Source organism: Vidua macroura, chromosome 15, assembly GCF_024509145.1.
Source record: "Vidua macroura isolate BioBank_ID:100142 chromosome 15, ASM2450914v1, whole genome shotgun sequence".
NCBI classification, from domain to species: Eukaryota; Metazoa; Chordata; class Aves; order Passeriformes; family Viduidae; genus Vidua; species Vidua macroura.
In genome coordinates, this window is record NC_071585.1 from 1,659,987 (window position 1) to 1,680,930 (window position 20,944).

At 44.0% G+C, this 20,944-nt stretch overlaps 1 protein-coding gene across 6 annotated transcripts in view; it reads right to left on the reverse strand.

Annotated features, from left to right (window-relative positions):
* The window catches only part of FBXW11 (F-box and WD repeat domain containing 11), a 56,828-nt gene that overhangs the window by 33,445 nt on the left and 2,439 nt on the right, over nucleotides 1–20,944 (reverse strand). The window contains exons 2-4 of one of the 6 annotated variants that reach the window (XM_053990897.1): nucleotides 15,093–15,172; nucleotides 12,662–12,769; nucleotides 7,620–7,721 (exon numbers count right to left, since the gene is read on the reverse strand). The exons of 1 other annotated variant lie outside the window; for it this stretch is intronic. In XM_053990897.1, the coding sequence (XP_053846872.1) occupies nucleotides 7,620–7,670 (51 nt within the window). In that variant the 5' untranslated portion in view covers nucleotides 7,671–7,721; nucleotides 12,662–12,769; nucleotides 15,093–15,172. The remainder of the gene's footprint in view (nucleotides 1–7,619; nucleotides 7,722–12,661; nucleotides 12,770–15,092; nucleotides 15,173–20,944) is intronic. 4 more of the 6 variants (XM_053990898.1, XM_053990901.1, XM_053990896.1 and 1 more) reach the window with 4 other exon arrangements.

Here is a 20,944-nt window from a genome sequence, read left to right on the forward strand (position 1 = left end):
TACAAGTTGTAAAAAAAATACTCGAATGATTTTTTTTAAATATCCACCCAGCCTTGCCTGGGGTTAGGTAGACACTCTGCATTCGAGTGCTGATTTTATCTGGCTTTTCAAAGGCACATGTAATTGCATAATTTCAATTTCACACAATTTATATAACGGCTGGTAAATGTTCCTGACCTGGAAGGTCAGCAACACTTCTCTCTCTACAACTTCAAGATCCAGTTGATGAGTGCAACAGCACCTCACTGTAAGACTCTACAGAACAGGATTTGAGAACAGCTGGAACAGTTGCCCCACATCTCAGGTTCCTGAGTTGGGAAGATTAGTTTCAATCCACACCACATCATCAGTGCCTGGAGTCACAGCACAGCTTCTTGTGTGAGAGAAAGGTGGCAGAGCTGTGGCACAGGGCAAACCAAAGCCAGGACCAGATGACACGTTGTGCACCCCAACCCCAGCCCTGTGCCTGTGGCAGAGCCAGCAGAATGCCTTCCCCAGGGCCTGGGCACTGGAGAAGGAAAGCTGCTGGCCCTCGCTTCTGAACCCAGGGACAGTCCCAGAGAGTCCGTGCTCTGCTTCCTGGGGCAGACACACCATCTGAAGGGGCTTTGGGAAGGGTAACTCTGGAACCAGCAAGGCTGAAACAGAATTTCACAGATACTTCAGGACAACACAAATCGGTTACAGCATTGCTCTTCGAGGGCAACGTCACCTCAAACTTCTCAGGAATCCCAAATCCACTTGGGAGCAGTGGAAGACCATCCTGCACCACAAAGCCAAGCCTTTCTGCAGTGAGGTTTGGAAACAGGACCATTTTGCCACAGAAATATTACACAGAGGAGTAAAAAGCTCACTATAGAGTTCCTTCTTTCTCTGCTGTAGCACTTCCTCCAGCCCTGCCAGATGGGGATTGGTACAATTTGCTCAATCCCCTGCTGCGTCTGTAGCCAGCTGTGCTATCCTGGACTCTGATGCCTCCCTTGATGTATTTGGATTCTCCCACCATTTCAAAGGATCACAAGAAACCAACCATCTATTTAAGACTCTTAAATGTCAGTCCTGAAGGCCCACAAAACAACTCATCAGATGCAAATCACGGAGGCTCAGGGAAAGCTGGGAATGGGCAGCCTTCTAAGCACCCAGAGTCTGTCCTGGAAGGGGTAAGTGTCCTTTTGATGGTGACTCAGAGTGGCACCATCAGTATCAGCAAAACCATCAACACTGGTACTCACACAGCTGCTGAATTCCCCTGAGCAAGGGACCCACCCTCCTGCCAGGGGGTTCTGATGAGGAGTCTGCAGTGCAAAGACATTGCACAAATGTAGTTTCAACCTTGGTGGGAAATATTTGATTTTATACTTCTGTATCCTAGGAAATTCCTCTGTGGAAAAGAGACAAGACCTGCAAGGAAGAGGACTGTCACACATACCCAGAACAGACTGCCTTGTATCTCCTCCTCTCCTTGGGCAGATTTCCCTCCTCCATCCCTCCCAGCACAAGCATGGCACTGCCAGAAGGCAGGCAGGGAGCAAAGCACGTTTCCTAACACATTTCTTTCCGCCATAACAGGATCAGAGAAAGAAAAAAAAATCCTTTCTCCCACAGGAGGCTGACAAAGCATCAACACGAGGCTGTGGCTAACAGCATCCCTTCTGAAGACACTTCAGAAGAGCCGTGAGCAGTAACAGCTCCTGCCCACCACTTGTGAAATCTCTCAGGCTTAGTGGGACTGTGTAGTGCTTTCTGAGGAACACAATTAATGTCTGACATTGCACTCACTGTTGCAGCTCTAAGCAACGGGCACTGGATTTGCCAAGGCAAGGTCCATGAATTCACCATGGAGAACCTGCCTCCACAGGGACATATCCTGCCCAGTGTGGAATGGACAGACTGGGATCTCTGAATGGAATGGGAGAGAAACACTAACAAAAAAAAAAAAAAAAAAAAAAAAAGAAAAAAAAAAGAAAAAAAAAAAAAAAAAAGAAAAAAAGAGTAAGGAGTGGATCTCTAAGCTCCCATGACTTCTGCTGTGTTCAGAAGCCCCTCCTGCAGCAGCAGCTTAGTGCTGTATCTCAGAGGGACTCATTTCACCACTTCCACCTCATCTGGCTCATAAAGATCAGTGATTAAGTCAATTACTGACTTCTGAATACTGGCAACTTCTGAAGAGCAGACCACAATGAGAGAACTCTCCACCAAGGGGAGCAGGCTCCTGAAAGGGATCACTCTTCTGTTCAAGCACACTTGGCAGCCTGGGGATGAAATGCATGACCTTTAGTGCTCTCCAAAAACCACTGAAAAGAACAAGTCAAAAAAAAGCACTCGTGTGTATCAGGTTGTTTGTAGCAGCAAAACTCTTTCCCCACAAGCAGAAAGGTCAGTGCTTGGCAGTACCCAAATGGTGCCAGCCAGGGGAGGCCACCACAGGTGACCCAAACCTGCCACGAGGTTTCACAGGCTGCTCCCCCCTCTTGCTGATCACCGGGAATACAGCTGGAATCGTCAGCAGGAGCCACAGCCAGCTCCAAGTGACAGATGCACGTCATGTCCCAGGCAAATCAGGAACCAAAACTCACAGATCTTTACTCCATTTTGCTGGTTCTCACACATCAGGGACACATTTCTGCTCCTCAGCTGAGGAAAGCAAAGAGCAGAGCTCTGGCTCAGAGCTCAGTCCTGGGATTTACTCCAGTGAATAACAACTCACTTCCATTTCCAAACAAACACTAGGAACTGACCCAAGACAGAGAAGGTCCCTTCTTGCCCCTAAGAATGAAGAGGCTCAGTTAAAAAAACGAAGTCATAAAGCCCAAAGCACTCAGATACACAAAGGACACCAGAGAAGTGCTTATGAGAACCTTTCCCTTTGGAGAATAAACCATGCTTGGAAAAAGTAATCCCTGCATTTCACATTTCCCCATCCTCCTAGACAGAGGTGTCTGGATCCAGCACCAAGCCATGGCTGGCCACACCACAAGAATCTGCTGTGACTGTAAGGGATGCCCAGACTGCATCCAGAGTGCTCATCCCAGTTTAGGCTCTCCAAAGGAAACAGGCTGGGATATGGTGGAGACCACGAGGATGGCCAAGCACTGAAGCACCAGGGGGAGTAAAATGCAATGCTACCCTTTGCAAATGCCTGCAGTATGTGCAACTGCCACCAAACTGAGCTGTTGGATCAGGCCTCAAAATCTATAACACCCACACTGAGAACTAAAAAAGAAAAGTTATTACAAGAAACTGCTGAAAACAAACCCCAAACTGGTGTTACTTTTCACTGAGAGGAGACTCCAGCCAGAAGGAACCACACTGGAAAGCACTGCCGCTGATTACCAGAGGGAAAACTGGCCAATTTTACCTCAGATTTAGGGACTGGGGAATCCAGGCCATCCCCCTGCCCACATTACCCCCAGACCCACCATGGGTAGTTTTAATTGCTTCTACACTGTTGGCCTTGGTTTGAAAGCTCTGTGTCTCTGAAAAGTCTGTTTAAACACAGGGAACAAGCACAAATATTTCAGATATTGGAGAGAACATTCTGTTCCTTTAAAGAAAAGGAATAATGTATTTCTTTTTAATGGAGCTGTTGGACTGTTTCCAAAAAGAAATGGTAACAGTTCCACTGTTTTGAGGCAAAATACCAGAAAACATGTCAAAAAGGTATTTGTAAATGACTTCAGACCCAACAGAAGCAGTAAAGCAGTTGTCTGGTTATGATAACTCATTTCGACAGCTGCAGATAGTAACATTTCCAAAGGGATGCAGGCTCCAGAGCAACAGGCCACTCATCATCTCCCGTTTGTGATTTCATGCTCTGGAGGAGAAGGTTTGAGGAGAGCCCATCTCCAGCACTCTGCGGTTTTAAGAAAACTTCATCATGTCTGTGCCTGAATTTGTACTGGGAAAAGAGGATGAAGAAGTTTTCATTATCAATTCTTAGCTTTCAACTACAAGTTTTTCCAACTACACTTTCTGTTGTTGTGCTTCCCTCTGGTATCAGAATAGAAACATCAACAGAAGCTCAAAATTAGTAAAGAGAAACAAACAGAAGCTTAAGCAAGTTAATGCTAAATTGTAACATCAATAAGTAAAAATATAAACTTCCTTCTGGAAACTTCTGTGTTTAAACTGAAAGAAGGGAAATTTATGTTAGATAACCAGCCCAGAGCACTGAGTGCCACCTCTGAAGATGGGGACTCCATGAAAAGGGAAATGCAGCTCCAGGAGCACCTCTGGAGAAAAGCTGGAGGTGCACCTCTGGAAAGCTGGAGGTGCTATCCATCCCAAGCTCCAGAGTACTTGGGAAAACGGCCTTGGGGGAGTCGGGGAGACTCAAGTCTGAAAAAGCCACTGCATGAACTCTAAGATCTGGCCTGTGGAGGAACAAGCTAAGATCTCTCACTGGCAGCTCAGGAAGTGAGACATTTCTTGTTCCTGCAGTGAATGCACTCTGTTAAAGCTTCCAGGCCACACAGCCCACGTGTGAGCACAGAGGCAAAGAGGAGCAGGGTACTGCATGCAATTAAGCTGAAAACTTCATGCATAGATGGAAAGAGGTAGGAAAGAATCTTTTCTAAGAATCCCAAAGATCTTGGGAGGGTGTAAATAAGCACAGCAAAATCTAAGCAGAGTTTTAAAAGAGAGATAAAATTATTTTTTAAAAAATAGAAGTGGAAGAAAAGTGTAACTGAAGACAGGGAAGAAACTTGGTGGCACAGTATTTGGTTACTGGGATTTTCATTATATCTCTCTAATAATTCATTTCCCAAGACTTATTTCATCACCTCCTACATTATGCAATAATTCAAAGTGATGCCTGGGCTCTTATCTTCTGTTGCTTAATGAACAGTGCTCACATCACACTGGAGATGTTTACTCACAGAGCCCAGAACCCTGCCTGTCTCTGCCTGGAAGCCCTGCTGGAGCCACTTCCCAAATCAGCACCACAAAACACACTCAAAACCCTGCTGTGCTCCAAGGATGAAGCCATGGAAGGTGCTGTATCCACAGGGTTGCATCACTCACCTGCTAACAGAACCAGTTTCTCTAAAGACCTGAACAAGAATTTTGGGTTTAATTTTGCAGAGAAATCCATATCAAAGCAAATGAAAACAGGAACTATTGGATAGCAGTGTGTTCATGTACAAAAACATCATTAAAGGTAATAACTAAGCAGATAAAATAAGGCCTTGTAGCAGTTTCAAGTATTATTAACTGGCATTTAATATATACTTCTCCATGCAACAGAAACAAGTGTTAAGTGTCAGGGACTTTATTTCCTAACAGTATCAATTAAACCAAAAGCCAGAGTACATGAGAAGAAATCTCAAGTACCACAAATAGGAATTAATATTTTTTAACAAATTACCTGTTTCTCTTCTGCATTCTCTAACACATCACAGAATGCAGAAAGCAAATATTTCTCCAATAAACTGCAGGCACTATGAGGGTATTTTACTGCATGAAGAAAAGCACAGAATACACACCCAGACTGAGAACTGGAACACCTCTCCCAATTCATGGGCAGAGGGGCTTGCTGAAATGCTACAGCTTGATTTTAAACAGCCTGGTTAGGTTTGATGATTGTTAACAAACTCACAGAAAGGCAGAGCTAACCCAATCCCTACTTTGTTCCTATGGGTGGATGGCAGGTGATTGCTGAAGCCTAAAGGTTCGAAAAAGCCCCAGGACTGAGTAAGAGCTTCCTGGAGAGATTCTCCAAGGCTCCAGAGTGAAGACTGTGCTTCTCCCTTTCTGGCCTGCTCTGCTCACTCTACACACACCACACACAACAGACACAATCCCAGGTAAGTGCTGTGAATCACCAAGAGCTTCTGTATTTCCCTTCCAGCACTTCCTATTAATCATTTCACCCTAACTGAATGTGCGCTACAGAACCAAGAGCTCTTGCTACCTGTGTCCCACCTGATTTCTATGTGGGCTTAGAGTTCAGGAAACAATGAAGGGCAAGTCACAGTGCCAAAAATAATAAATGGAGAAAGCAGCTGGTGCCGCTTTTGCTTCCAAGTTCCCCTTCAGACATCACTGAGTCACACACCCTCAAAAGGAGAACTTTTTTTTTTTTTAAATAATCCTTCACAGACACTTCCAAAAGTCTCAAAGCCTCTTCTGGCTGCAGTTCTACAGAAACAATCAAATCTTAATAAAAAGAAAAAAGTCTTTATTTTGGCACAGTATTTCACTGAACCATGGAATATCCTGAGCTGGAAGGGACCCACAAGGATCACCCAAACCTGACCCCTGGCCCTGCAGACACCCCAACAATCCCACCCTGTCAAAATCAGAAGTAGCTTGCAAATATTGCCAAGACAGATACCAAACTTCTGGGACTCTGCCCTGGCATGGCTGTAGGCACTCTTCTATAAGCATTATTTGGCCATGAGACTCTTCATTTCTATAAAACTGAATTATCCATCCATGAGTTTGTCTTGGACATGAGTTTTTGTCCTTTCTTTGAATACTATTTCAAAATTGTAAACATGAAGTATTCAAATGGAAAAAGAGATTTATATTTTAACAAAAATTTTGAAGGAATTTCTGGTTCTGAAATTCAGATTTGCTGAATTTCAAGTGGCCACATTTTGCAGGTGAGAAGAGAGGTTTTGAAATAACTGCTTACTCTCTAAGGTAAGACACTGATGTTCTCCAGTGGCTCACCTCAAATGAAGTGACACAAAACTCAACTGTTCATTTTCACTCACAAAAAGCAATTTCTTTTAACTACTCATTTTATACACATGAAAGACTTGAACCACTGAATAATGCTCTTATGCAAACAGACTAACCTTAAATAATCCTTGCTTTCTGCTAAAAAATGTTGCATTCAGAAACACTTTGGGAAGTGCCACACAGTTACTACACACGTTCAGCATTTTCCTTCCAAGGTGAATACTGTGGGAAAAATTGTTAACTGGTCCCAAAAGCTCCCTTTTAATCATTTTCAATCCCTCCCAAAGCAATGAAGCAGCAATTCCCCATCTATAAGTTATGCAGGCTTAGCTCCAACAGCTTACTAGAAGAAAAACAACAGAGAACTTAGGATTTAGTGGTTTTCTATGCAGACCAACCCCCCTACCCCCATCCCTTGTTCTTCACTTCTTAAAAGTTAAAAAAATGAGTTAACAGGGCAACCCAAAGACCCCAGGACTCCATGCTCACTATTCTGCATTCAAACACGTGCAAAGACTAAGGTAAGGCTACACCCAGGACCACACTTAGAAGCAAATAAAAAGCTTATCCTTTCTAAATTAAATCACACAAATATCACAGGTTGGTCAGTTCATTGCAATTTAAGAGAAATGGCAAAGCTCATTAGGTTATGTTTAAGTTAAACGAGAAAGCAAAAGGTAGCAGGCAACATGCAGAACTATGCTACTGTATCACAACGTCAGTATACAGGCAATAGAACACAACTCCCCCCGGCCCTACTGCACAGAAAGCCCTTGAAGAGTCACTCCTACAATGCAGTTAAGTAGAAGATTTCAGAAAAGGATGCACAAAAAACATTTAGCAGACTAAACAATTTGATTAAACAGAGTCCTGAGAGTTTAACACAAGTTCAACAGCATAACATTTACAACAAGAAAGAAGAAAGGCACCTGGAGACATCTGACACTGGGCATGCTCTGCAGGCATCTCAGTGCGCACATGCTCTCTACCAGGTTGGAGCAGCCTAGCCACAAAGACCTTGGCACAGAACACTGCAGGGTGACAAAAAGGAAGGAAGAGAAGAAGCAGTTAGATGCCACAACAAATCACTCAAGGCAGGCAACTCATTAGTATGTTAACGTGGGTACTTATCTATGTTATTTCTACATTCATCACAGTTAGCGCCAGGGTAAAATAACCACTGAAGATCCTGTGCAGCAATCAAGGACAAGCCATCCCTCTGGCCTGAGCTCCTTTTCCCCCTCTGTAACCTCATGGCTTTAGTGCCCAGCTGAATATTTTATGACTCCCAGCAGCAGGAGAGCTTTAGTCCACCCACACTGCTGCCCACAGCAGAGCTTCTGGGGCAGAGGCCTCACCCAGCAACCCGGCCTGGCCAAAATCCCTGCCCAGCTGTGCCCTGCACAGTCCCGCTGGGGACAGGAGGCCAGGAGCTGCCATTGGGCTGGCAAGGCTTTAGAATCCACCTGGCAAGCTTTGGGAATTAAGCTCTGGCAATCCCCTGTGTCTCAGCTTTCTCAAACAAACTGTGGTTCTTTTTTCTGCACTGGGACAGACAACCTGACAATGGGAGCACATTTTAGAGAGGAATCACACTTAGCTAAGTTCAAATTGCATGACCAAGTTCTGCTTAATCGAGGAATCCTAATGAACTGCAGAAAAATGCTGGAACTATAATTGAAGATATCCTAAAGCTGAAGCATCCCCTGGCTACATTTACTACTCATCCTGCCACCCGAACTTAACTACCAAATTCCCCACTGCTGACATGAGAAGTTAGGAAAAGTTTGGAGATCCCTTTTGTTTCTTTTCTGAAGCTGAAGAAATTTGATACAGACAGACTCCCCAAAACTTCTGTAGCTCCCCAATATTATTTCCCAGTTCCTTTTAAGGACAGAGCAGTACATACACCAGATAAAGTTAGGGAAAAGGATTCAATTCCTCAGCATCGAGCAGTGCACAAACCCAGCTGCAATATTTGGCACAGACTGAGCTTTCACTATTTTCCACACAGGCTTCCAATTTAGTTAAAACAGACACCAAAACTTTAAAAGAAAAGCCCCACACAGGTCAAAGCTGAAAGTGGAATAACTGGAGGTAAAGCCTCATGGAAAGCAGTTTGTGCCAGGATCAAGGAGGGGGAGAGAGCCCAGAGCACCTGAAGGGTAAAAAACTTTTGTTTCATATCTTGTGAATAAAACAGAAGGTACACCAATATTTTCATCTCCATGCTAAGGAGAGAAATTACAGCAAAACCAGCACAAGAATGCCCCTAGCAGCACCAAAACACACTGAAATTCCCTCTCTTACCCAGAGGGAAGGTGCTGATTCCACAGGGATGTCCTGTGCTATGCACTTGGCATGGCAAGAGTGGGAGCATGTATCTTATGGCCGGGGTAAAAATAGTCATATCTATGTTTTAATGTATAATTCTTTTGTTAATAGTAAAACAAACCCATCATTTTCAATTACTAAAAGTTTTTAAAAGTTTATTTAATGTTTAGAGAAATGGGATTTAGCTATAAAGTAATTACTCCACTATATCTGTCATTACTTTGCATTACTTAACTTTGACATGTCTTCACACTAACACTGGAAATTTAGTTCCCAGGACACTTCTAAGACAGTCAACCAATGACAACAGGGAAACTACCTTAACTTCAAGAAGACACCAAAAAAAAAAAAAAAAGAGGTTTTCATATTTTCAAAAGAGATCGGATGTACTGTTAAAACCCAGTGATTGAAGATACACACTTTTATAGGTCTGTTTTTAAAAAATAAGTGTATAATTCAAGAAACTCCCTTTCCAATCTGTTTCATTCTTTGTTTCTATTTAGGACAGTATCTTCATGGTGGTTCTGCAACACTGAACCAGCAAAATTCAGGGTATTTCTGCAGGTGTTAATTAAAGCCCAAAAACATTTTTAAACATAGAGGCCTGATAAAAAGAAAAAAAGTCACTTTGCTCACGTGACTTAACAAAAGTCATTGATAAAAACCACAGCAAACTCCTCTCCTGAGATGTTCGGATCTGGTGTAAAAAGCCGTGCATAATGTTTATAATGAATCTGCACCTGTAGATGTCCACAAATGATAAGCTAAAAATCACTGGTTTAGAGGTTATTATGTGGGGGAGTTTAGGAACTACTCTAGCTAAATAAACTGAATTTTAAGTGCTTAAGAGAAAAATGGGTAACTTCAGAACATTTTTAAAAATTTAATTCAAAATGCATTAGACACCGAGGCCATTTCCATGCCAAGGTTAAGCCACACAAAAACCTTTTCACAGCATTACAAAACTCTGCATGAAAGGCTTTACAAAAACTCCCTGGACACTCAGCTGCAGCATTGCTATTGCACAATGCTACAAATTAAATATTGTGTCCCACTTCACACCGAAACAGGAACGTGCAAATATTTGTGTGCTTCCCTGACATGTTATTGCTTGACCCTGTCGTGAATAAAAGCTTAACAATGTTCCAAAGGCTTCACCTTGCACTGCTCCTTTTGCCAGGAGCCCAGGGAGGTGCAGCACCATTTAATAAAGTCTGGGAAGGGGAAAGTGCCAATGGCCAATGGGCACAGAATTAAATGAGAACACAGAGATCAGAACTGCACAGGTTAAGGTAAGGCCAACTGAAATTTGGCCTAAACTCAGATTTTAAGGGATAAGGTAATTAGCAATGCAGAGCTTTAACTACCTCACATTCTGAGGGCTGTGGATCACCTGGAGGTCCTGTTTGCAGAGCTGAGAGGGGCTTTGAGTCCCAGGGCAAGGAGGGAACAGACACAGAAACTCATTCTGATCTCTTCAATGCCTTGTGCTTGCAAATATTCATACTCTAATTTTATTATTAGATGATGGACGCTAATTCCATACACAAAGAACTGCTTTGGTGGTCTAGCCCCAGGAATTACATTTCAAGCTTTATGTTTCAATCTTAAATCTCAAATTTAAGCAGCCTATACAAAATGCTGCAATCCCAGAGAAACATGGAAATCCTCAGTGAAAAGGGAAGATGCTTCAATGTCTTTAAAACTCAAATGTTAAGAACTTCTTATATTAATAGCAAAGCACACAGCAGTGTGCATCCAATAAACCAACTTTGTAGCTGGGAACTTTTAGGAGGGAGATATAAAAAACACCCTCTGGGGCCCCGAACTATCCAAAGTTTTCCTTTATCTGGTTACAGGTTACAACATGGCCTGGTTAAAGCAGTGTAACATGCCCAGAAATCGTTTCTTTCACTGCATCTGATATTGTCACACAGAAATCCTCACACTTTTGTATCCCTTAAAAAAACCTCACACATTTATCCTCTAAAGCCCATTAAATTGCTCAAGAAATGCCTATAGCCTGTATTTCTGATGGAATTAGAACACCTTTGCAACCCAGGCATGGCAATATTGCAGTGTCATAACCAAGAATGACAGCATTTACATAACCCACACTTATGCTGAAAGTTTTATAAAATATCAAAATTATGACCTCAGAATTTTTCACTGCATTCATTTTATTTATACAAGATAATTTAGGGACTCCAAATTTTTTTGTGTGTTTACAGCTTGGGAAATTCTGGTCTTAAGGCAAAAATATGCAAAAAAGGTGCAATCAAATAACCTCAACCTTCACTGTCAAATTTTTTTTCAGATTTTTAGCTGTAAGGAATTCACATGCTACTGAAAACTGATGATTTGCTGGTTAGTTTACTTTGATTTAGGCCTGGACGAACACAATTGCTATTTATTTCCACCAACACTTAATCCTGATAATTTTATGGGTAAGAGGTGCTAATTAAACCCCTCTCCAAGGCTGGGGGCTCAGTTTAATGCAGCCCAAGAGGTGCTCTGAAAAGCCAACTTGGATTTGAGGGCAGTCTGACGGTCGGGAAAGCCTTATGCTCCCACCTCCAACTTAATGACAAGCTCAGATCTCCTCAAAAATCAGCATTAACCACACCAAGACATAAAAAATATGAACAGCAACACTGTTTCAAGGTCTTCATTATTATTTTACACTCGGCAGGAACAGCAGCCAGCTCCAACTCCCTCCCGGTTTGCAGGCTGGGATTTCCTCCAGATCTGACCTGGTGCTTTTCCTGTTCAGGCTTCAAACAGTGCCAAGCAGAGCAGTGGTGAAGCCGTGGGCTGGGAATGAGTGTGCACAGGTGGGAAAGCAGAACATCCAAGGTCTGTGTGAACACTGGGTGGAACATGCAGGGAGCAGGGACACAAGCTTCCCCAGGGAAGCCTGGCTGGCAGGGGATGGTCCCTGCACATCCCTGGAGGCACAGACACGAGTGCCTGACCAACAGGAGCACTCTGGACTCCTCCTGCTGCCACCCAGAGCCAGGCTGTGCCCAGGGAGATGCCCTGTGCCCACGTGCTCCACACAAGTCTGTTGGAATCGGTGCCATCACATCACTACCTTCCCCATGGCCAAACGCAACCCCACTGGGCCTGGGGGTTTCGGAAGGCTGTTGGAGCACCATCCATACAACACATTTCCACACTCCAGGGAGTTTTACATGTGCATTCCAGCAATCTGCTTCAATTTCAACAGAACTGGACTCCCAGGTCAACGAAGTTTTTTCATATGTAATTTACTCTTGCATTTATTTCTGTCCTTCCATGAGCTACAAATGCAAAAAATTAATTTCTCATAAATAAATACCCACAGAGTGGAAAACTCATTTTAATTTGTGAAAAATTTTTGACTCTTCTTTTACTGCTATTAGATCATTCTAAAAAAAATAGGTAACCAATAGCTGAGTCACAGTGCCATTAGGAAAATCAATTTAGCCAAATCATTGCCATTCACAAAAAAAACTGCTCAATGGAACAACCTTCCAACAGCCATTCGAGATCTGCACATAAGCTCTTGCATTTGGGGAAAAACACTAAGTGAGGAATGAGGAAATTTAAAGCAAGACAAGGGAAAAGAATTGATCAGATAAATTCTCCTTATTACCACAGCGATGCTCTAGATAGGACACTGAATTTACAGGAGGCTGATGGATAACGCTGTCCCACTCTGCTCCTGAAGATCAAAGCGTGTGTTTGCTACACACAGTCAATGCTACAAAAGAATATGGGTTCAGTGGAGAGAAGATTAAATGCTTTCTTTGAATAGAATAACCATCTTACTCTATTATAATTTATTAATCAGGATAAGACTCATGAGATGCAGCAGCTCATTTTCAAGAAGATACAAAGGACTGGGAGAAAATCCTAAGATGTTTGCGTAAGTCACTCCGAACATTAACTGAAATAATCTCAATTTTCCAAAATACACGGCATTTAGATTAGCCCTTGCTTCGTTCATGTACTTACACCCTGAGTCCTGCAGTTGTGTGATACACCTTTCAGCACTAACATCCCCTGTGTTACACTAAAAAGGCCATTTCTAAAACAAAACACTTTCTTCTGCTCTCCTGCAGCAGAACAGGGACTTGCAGACATCTCCAGCCAGCAGCTCAGGGCAAATCCTGAGAGGGCAACACAGACCCAGCACTGCAAATCACACAGCAGAAACTTGCAGGGCGTCAAACAGAAAAAAAATGTGGCTGAAACTTGTCTAACATGTTAAAAGCTGTCTCAGACCCTTAGGTTTTCAAGGCTGAGGCCTAACAGAGCTAACAATAAATCCTATGACAGCCAAGGCAGGGTGGAAGCATCAACAAGTTCCGATGCCTGTGGAGGCTGGGCTGCCAGGAACAAACCCAGGATTCCCAGGCAGGGCTGCACAGGTACACTGCCACAGCTCTGAGAGCTGCCTCACATTGCACTTTCTGAAATGTAACATTCAGAACACAGGCAAGAGCAAAGCCTCCAACCTGCTCAGCTCTACTGCTGCCTTTGTAGGGCTGGCTGATGTTTCCAAAAGTTAAGCAATATTAAATAACATTGAGGATCTTGATCAGCAGGAGCACTCATTTATGCTTCCTCTTTTTTTCCCCGCTCAGTGTATTTTAAATTATTTCCTCTTTTCAGTTTTCATCACTAAAGTTTGCTTCTGCCTCCCTGTTCTTTCGTTTTAGAAAAAGGCACACCCTGAACAGCAAATATTCCACAGAAAGACATTATTTTACAGTTTTAACTCCAAAGTGAGTCTGATGGCTTTGTGGAACAAATTGAATTTGATACTAGATGAGAATGCAAGAAATGTGTCAGTCTAAGGTTAATAAGTAGATTCTTAGATTCTCCCTTAGATTCTCCCTCTGGTTTATTTAAAAGAGTCACACTAAAACAGACTTCTCCGCCCTAACCAAATAAAATTCAACCACTCGAAAAATCAAACCAGGAAACAACAGCACCCTTTCCACAATTTATTATAAATGTACTTATCAATTAAATTCAAATATAACTTTGGCACAAAATACCACACCAGCAAAACAAATGCAGAATTAAAACCATGCATGAGATCAACTGCACCCACAGAGTTTCTGCTACAGGAGGTTAGATACTGAAGCATCACCATTCACTGCAGTAACTGCCTACAAAGGCTGAGCATGACTGCTATTACTGTCCGCAGGAATCCAGGTACATTGTTTCACAGTGACTTTAGAAATATGTTGCCAAGTCCATCAAAGCACCAGCTTACAGTAAAGCTGGGCACTGGGAGGTGCATCTCTCCCATTCACACCAGATGCAACATTGAACTTACCTAATTTTGTTTTTCTTCCAGCCAGGGACCCAGTTTGCCTTCCTGAGACACACAAACACTTTCCAAACCCGTCTCCAAGACAACCTTTTGTAGCCTTTTGCAGGCATCCCAAATCTCAGAAGAATGTGACTCTGAGTACAATGGCTCTCCCCTACTCTGAAATAAACCCAGTGTCACTGTGAGGCTCCTCCTGCCACCCCTGCCCTACACCTGTCCCAAAACAGCTGGGCCAAACCTTCACACTGACAGCTCAGGAAGGGTTTGGGACACTGACTCCAAGTGCTGCCCACAACAGAATTTAAAATGGCATTTCAGCAGGAAAAGCTACAGGAAATTGTCCTAGGAATAACCAGAAAAGTTCTCTCCAGTTCTGATGGACCCATCAGAGGACAGGGACCGAACTCAGAGCTGGGACCTTCCTGAACTCCACGGAGAGCCCAAGACAGTCACTGGCAAGACTGCTCTCCCCTTCAAAAAGCAGGTTGTGGTGGCCAATGGTTCTGTGCCCGTTCCTGCACACACAGAAGTTCACCTCGTGCTCCCAGGCCTGTGCTCCACAGCAGACTGGCAATTTCCTCCAGTATCTCCTGGCCATGCCCTGTCTGACTCAGCTCAGCAGCTGATTCCCTGTGCCCTAACACTTGGGGGACATAAAGCAGTTAAAGCGAGGGACTGAATGTGCGGACAAACTCATCTAAGCAGAAGCAGCAAGATATAGTACAGGGTGACTTCTTACCTGAAACTTTGTTTCTGGGCTTCAGATCCACCAATCCAGAATGAAAGGGGATTCGAATGGGTTTTCCTTCTCAGACTTGTCTGTTAAAAGAGAGCAGCCAATCATCTTCAGCTTGGTGTATCTACTTCTTTCTTGAACGAAATCCCAATTACTGCTAATGCTGTTAGAGGCAGCCCAGGCACCTGCCCAGCCCAGGACGGACTACGTTAGTGGGGTTGTCGGATTGGTGGATCTAAGACAGAGAAACGCATTTACAGACAAGAAATTGCTCCTTCCCTTAGCCTGGGTCACCCAAACAAGTGTTTTGGGGTACAGCTCACTTTGCTAAGATTAAGGAAGATGAGAAGAAGCTACAACACAAATAACAAAGCGAGTCCTGAAGCTTCAACCACCAGCTCACACCTTGCAGGCCTGCTCCAGGAACACAGGTTTGCACAACAGCCCGATGCAGTTCTCCTGATCTGCCATAAACATCCTCTAAAGCACTTTACTGCAATGATTACTTCCTTGTTTCCAGGCTCAAAATGACCTCATTTGCCTTACACGCCTGCAGCACAAAGATGGAGTTGTCAAGACACTCCTGATCAAAACAACAGCATTGTATTCAGTACATTTGCAGTACTGCTGTGTCTCTGGAAAACAATCTAGAGCCAGAAGAGAGTAAGACACTGTACACTACTCCTGAGACAAGAAACTGCCACCTCTTGCTAAGCAGGGAGATAAAAGGCCTCCAGCCAGTCCTGCCAGCAGCACAGTGAGAGTGTGACTACTTTAAAGCAGCTAAAAAGTGACACCTCAGAGAAGATGCGGTCTGCAGAAAACTCACACTCCACGTGCAACAGAAAGCTCAGCCTACCAGAGACCAAACCACGCAACTTCCACCAAGAGCTTCAAAAACTTTGGGCCATGGCCTACAGAGCTTCCCCTACCAGCAGTGAGAAGACAATGCTGCAACATCCCCAGAGGAACTCATCACCACCCCCTCTCACCCTCTCTGCTCTGCAGCCCCTCCAGAGAGCTGAACCTCAGCCTCCACTGCTGTGGCCCACGTCTCAATCTCCAGCAATTCACAGAAGGGTGGAAAAACTGCCACTGTCTCCAGCTGTGCCAAGAAACCATTTCCATGAGAACAGGACTGTCCCTGACTGCCCACAGCTCCTTAAAGAAAGGAGCATCTTCATGGTGGGGTGATTTCCTGCTTTTCAGCCACTGGCAAAGGCAGTCGATCCCAGGGCAGCATTTCAAGGATAAAGCAGCGCTGTAGGCCCAGTACCATGTCCAATGCATGATTTTTAAGGCTGCCAAGGAAAGTGCTAGGATGTCAAGGCATATGACTCAGAATTTTCAGAGTACAACACAGCTCAGCAAGAAGCCAGCTATCAAATTATATAAATGTACTGATTTGCCAAGTCACTGCAGAGCCAGCAGGGTGCTGGAAGGAGAGGCACTTCTCCAGGAAGCCAAACCTTAACATTATTTGCAAGTGTAACAGCTCAGGTCTGATTTTTGTCTCCAGAAGGACTGGCGTGCTGGAGACAGCCTGAATAACAAGTTTCCCTGGCTAGTCCTCCCCTGCCCTAAGAGAATTGCCAACGAGATTCTCTATCAAGTCCAAGCTGGAACTTACTAAGTTTTGCAAATTCTGAGTATAGATTTTCAGAGAGATTTAGGCATTTTTGTCTGAAAATCAGAAATTGGCTTCACTGCAAAAGTTGGAAGACTTGACAACAGCCCCATCATGCAAACCATGCTGAAATACACGAGCTCACACCTCTCAAAAAGGCAAACAGTGTACATTGGCACAACTTTTGTACCAAAACTCCCATTCAAGAACTCCTCAACAGAATGAAACTCAGAGCAAACTTGTAACACTGAATATATATATTTATATATAGTGATTCTCCTCCTCTAAGTCAATGAGTAAACCAAAATTCTGTAGTGTTGCCAACAGCTTGAAGTTGACCCAAAAAGCTTTTTTTGTCATTTTACCCAGAAAACACATCACTCCCTATTCCTAGCAAGCAGGTCCCTACCTACATCTTACAAATTTCCATTTGTATTCATCCCACAAACGGGCCCAGGAAGCTGAACTACTCTTTGATCCCACACAAAACTGTTAATTTCCTGAGGTTGAAGTACAAGGATGCAAGTCCTGCGGGGATGTGGATTAACAAAGCACCAAAGAAACAACATGCCTTCAAATGTTCCCATTGTTAATTTAGCCTGCATGAGAAGCAAATTAAGTTTTCAGAAAGAGTCAGTGCTTTTCGTTGTTAAAACACCAATGGCATTGCGTTATTTTTGCATTATCTGCTCTCGGTCATGCATTGCTCATATTGGGAAATGTGTGGAAGTGGTACAGGAAAACGGAGTAGGCTGTCAGATGTCACACCGCTGAGCTCATAAATACATCAATAAACTGGGGAAGGAAGGGAATTTCCAGAAAAAAGTGGATTTTCTGTGAATAACGATGCCATAAAAATCAAATCATGAAATCAGATTATGTAACAACATAAACAGTGGCATCCATACAACAAAGACGTCACCCAAGGAAAAAGCTAGAAGGAAAGAATTGTTACCCATCAGCATTAATTTAAACAACTCAGTCAATATTCTCATTTCCCTTCAATTAATTTTCTGCCCTGCAACAAAAAAAAATTCCTTGTCACAGAGCAGCCCTCTCATAAGCACAGTCTCTTGTTCTCTCCCACACATCATTCCTCTCGCATTGGCACATTTGCTGCAACATCCATTTCATCTGAAAGCCATCAGCAATCTCCCTGACCACGCTGCTGCACAAGCACTCAGAGGTGCCCAGGGACGGGCAACTGGAAATGCCAAAGCACCAGCGACCTCTGAACTGCAAGGCAATACACTCAGCACACGCAGAGACACACGGCAAGCTGATTTAACAAGCAACAGAGGCGTTTTAGAAAACACGAAATGAAAAGGTACATCCATCCTTCGAAGAACATTCCCAGGTCTCTCTGAAGGTACAGCTTGTAACAAGGCAGGTTGTTTTGCTATGATGCTGCTCACAACACTCCTCAGTGACCCAAATCTTAGCAGTGCTCAAAGCTCTGTATCCTGAGGGACACCGACAGCACTGTCTGACACGCAGCAAAGGCAGATGGGCTTTTCAAAGCAGCAACCCCAGAGCACTTCAGAGAGGGCAGCTGCACCCACAGCAGCTGCCTGCAGAGACAGGATCTCGTTCCACACGGACACCTGGACAGGGATTTACTCCTGGCCCCCAGGCAGAGCTCTGGGGCAGCCCGTGGAGCCAAAAGTTGCCTGATCACACTCACCCAGAGGAGCCCTGCACATGTTCCAGGCTGCAGGGAACTTCCTCTGCTGCACCTCACTAGCTCAGCACCAGGCAGAGCTTGGAGAACTGTCATGTTAGAAAATGTAACTGCATTGTGAGGTGAGAAATCTCTGAGTCTGGAATGAGATTTAAAAAGCCTCTGGTTAAACACCAGGGCTCAGTCTCCCCAAGAATTGGTAACTTCCTTTCATTAAGAACCAAAAACAATTTAGTTTCAGAAGTTCCCCCACAACTGGCACATCTGCAGCTTTCCTTCACCTGAATAATGTGATGGCTACTGCCACCATCATCACAAACCTCAGATAACTTTACACACTTCTGTATCTTTATAGCTTCCTTCCCTCTGCCATCTCATTTCCCCAATCAAGCCATTGCTTCAGCTAACCTTCCCAAAAGATAAAGCTTTCCACACTCCTTTGTCCACTTCCCTCTTTTCACTACTCCACTGGCTCTGAGTGCAGTTGCCTTGCTCTAATTCATATTCTTAAGTTCTTCCTTCCCATTTTCTGCACCGCTGCCAAAGTCACAGCAATCTCTTCTCTTCAGATTTGCATCCTTCCTCTGCAAGGCACTCTCTGAAACAGGATTATCATTCCGAGAACCTGGCAGCAGCACACACCTCACATCCCCTGCCCCAAGGCTCATCCCAAGGCTGTGCCTTTCTCAAATCCATCCCACCACCACCTCTTTAGCTGTTTGCTCCAGCCATTACTTTTTTTCCCCATGTATGAAACCCTGCATGCTTTACTGTCCAACATGCAGCTCTCGGCTCTGCTCATTTAGCTACTGAAGAGTAAAAAAAGATACCAGCAAAGCAAACAGATTGTTATCCTGCTGAAGAAAGCATATCAAGGTTACACACAGGTTTACAAATGCCTTACTAACACTCCATCTACTCCCAGGCTTCAATTAAGAGCCAGTCACATTTCAGCTAGAACAGTACCTCCTTTGTTTCAGCTGCAAAGATGATCATTGCCTGTATCTGTGTCGCTACAAAAGTCAACTCTTTGAAGGATTCCTCCAAGAGTATGTAAAAAAAAAAACAAAAAAAAAAAAACAAAAAAAAAAAACAACCCACAAATCCAACTGCCTGCTTGGCTTGCAATGACTGAGACAGGGAAGAAAAAAGCCAGAGCACTATAGCCCTACTGAGATATATATACAGCAGCTGTATTTTAGCTTCCAAGCAGAATGTTGGGATTTATTTTTCACTTTAAATAGTTTATGGGCACAACCATGTCCAGTTGCAGTAACCCAAGGAACTTCAGTACTCCTGGAGTGATTTACAGCAGGAGCTGCTGCTGCTGCTCAGGCAGGCCTGTGTGAAACGCTTCCTTCTCAGACTGGTACCTCTGAATTGAACACCTCCACCTCACATTAAAGTCCTGCCACAAGAAACAGAAAGATTTTTGGCAAGATATTCAATTATAATTCCTCATTTATTATTTACTGAGGTACTTAAACACTGGACACTTTTAGGAGAGCCAGAGAGAACCATTCTAGACACTGAAGGCCATGTGTTAGGAAGATTATTTCCATATATATAACTTCAAGATACAAACGATAGCAGCGTGAACAAGTGCTTGCCCATTTTATTCCCAGGCATGGCCGTTCCCAAACCTTTTCATGCTCCTACCACATAGCACTGAATGCTGAATTTAACCTGCCAGCACAGGGACCTGTGTTTTTTGAGCAGCTTGGGCAGCAAGGCCACAGTGAAACATGAGGGGCATAAGCTCAGTGAGTGGGAGAATTTCCACACAGCTGGATTCCTGCTCAGGAGCCATCTCCTGTAGGTGGCTGGTGGGTACAGGAGCCTGGGAGCAGCAGATTTACTTTGTTATGCCATCCACATCTCATAGTGCACAGTTCACCCCACAAATGTATAAAAAGCCTCCCAAACTACGTGCCACACAGATGTATTCTGTTACAACCACCTCAGTACAACCTAAGCAGCTAACACCCCCCACACTGTGAAAGCTGCTGGTAACACTAAATAACAATTATGGAAAGCTTCCTGGGAAAATTAAGAACACAGGCTTTCAGCACATATTGAAGGTAAACGCAAATCACAGGGTTGATGCAACTGAACATGGATTTCATACACAACTCGGATCTTTAGGTAACAAAACTTACTTCACAAAGCATTGCACTTGGTTCTTTAAAAGAGCAAAAAGGTCACAGTTATCTAATTTCACTGAGAAAACCAAAACCAGGGGCAGAAAGAGCCCTTTCAATGAGTGGCCCTCCATCTGTTCTGGATTACCTCCTCACTCCTCAGTCGCCTGCTGACACCCAGCATTTCCCTGAGCCCACGACTGAACCAGCCCCAACCCTGCCAGGCACCGTGAGCCTCAGCCTGGGCAAACCAGGCTTAACTGGCAGTCCCAGTTAAGCTCGAGGGTATCCCACCCAAATAGGTGGGCACCACCTGCACGTGGAAGCTATGGAATGCCATCACTCAATGCTCATCCCCCTGGGAATGACTAAGGACAGGATCCACAGAAGCAGCACACAGCATGGG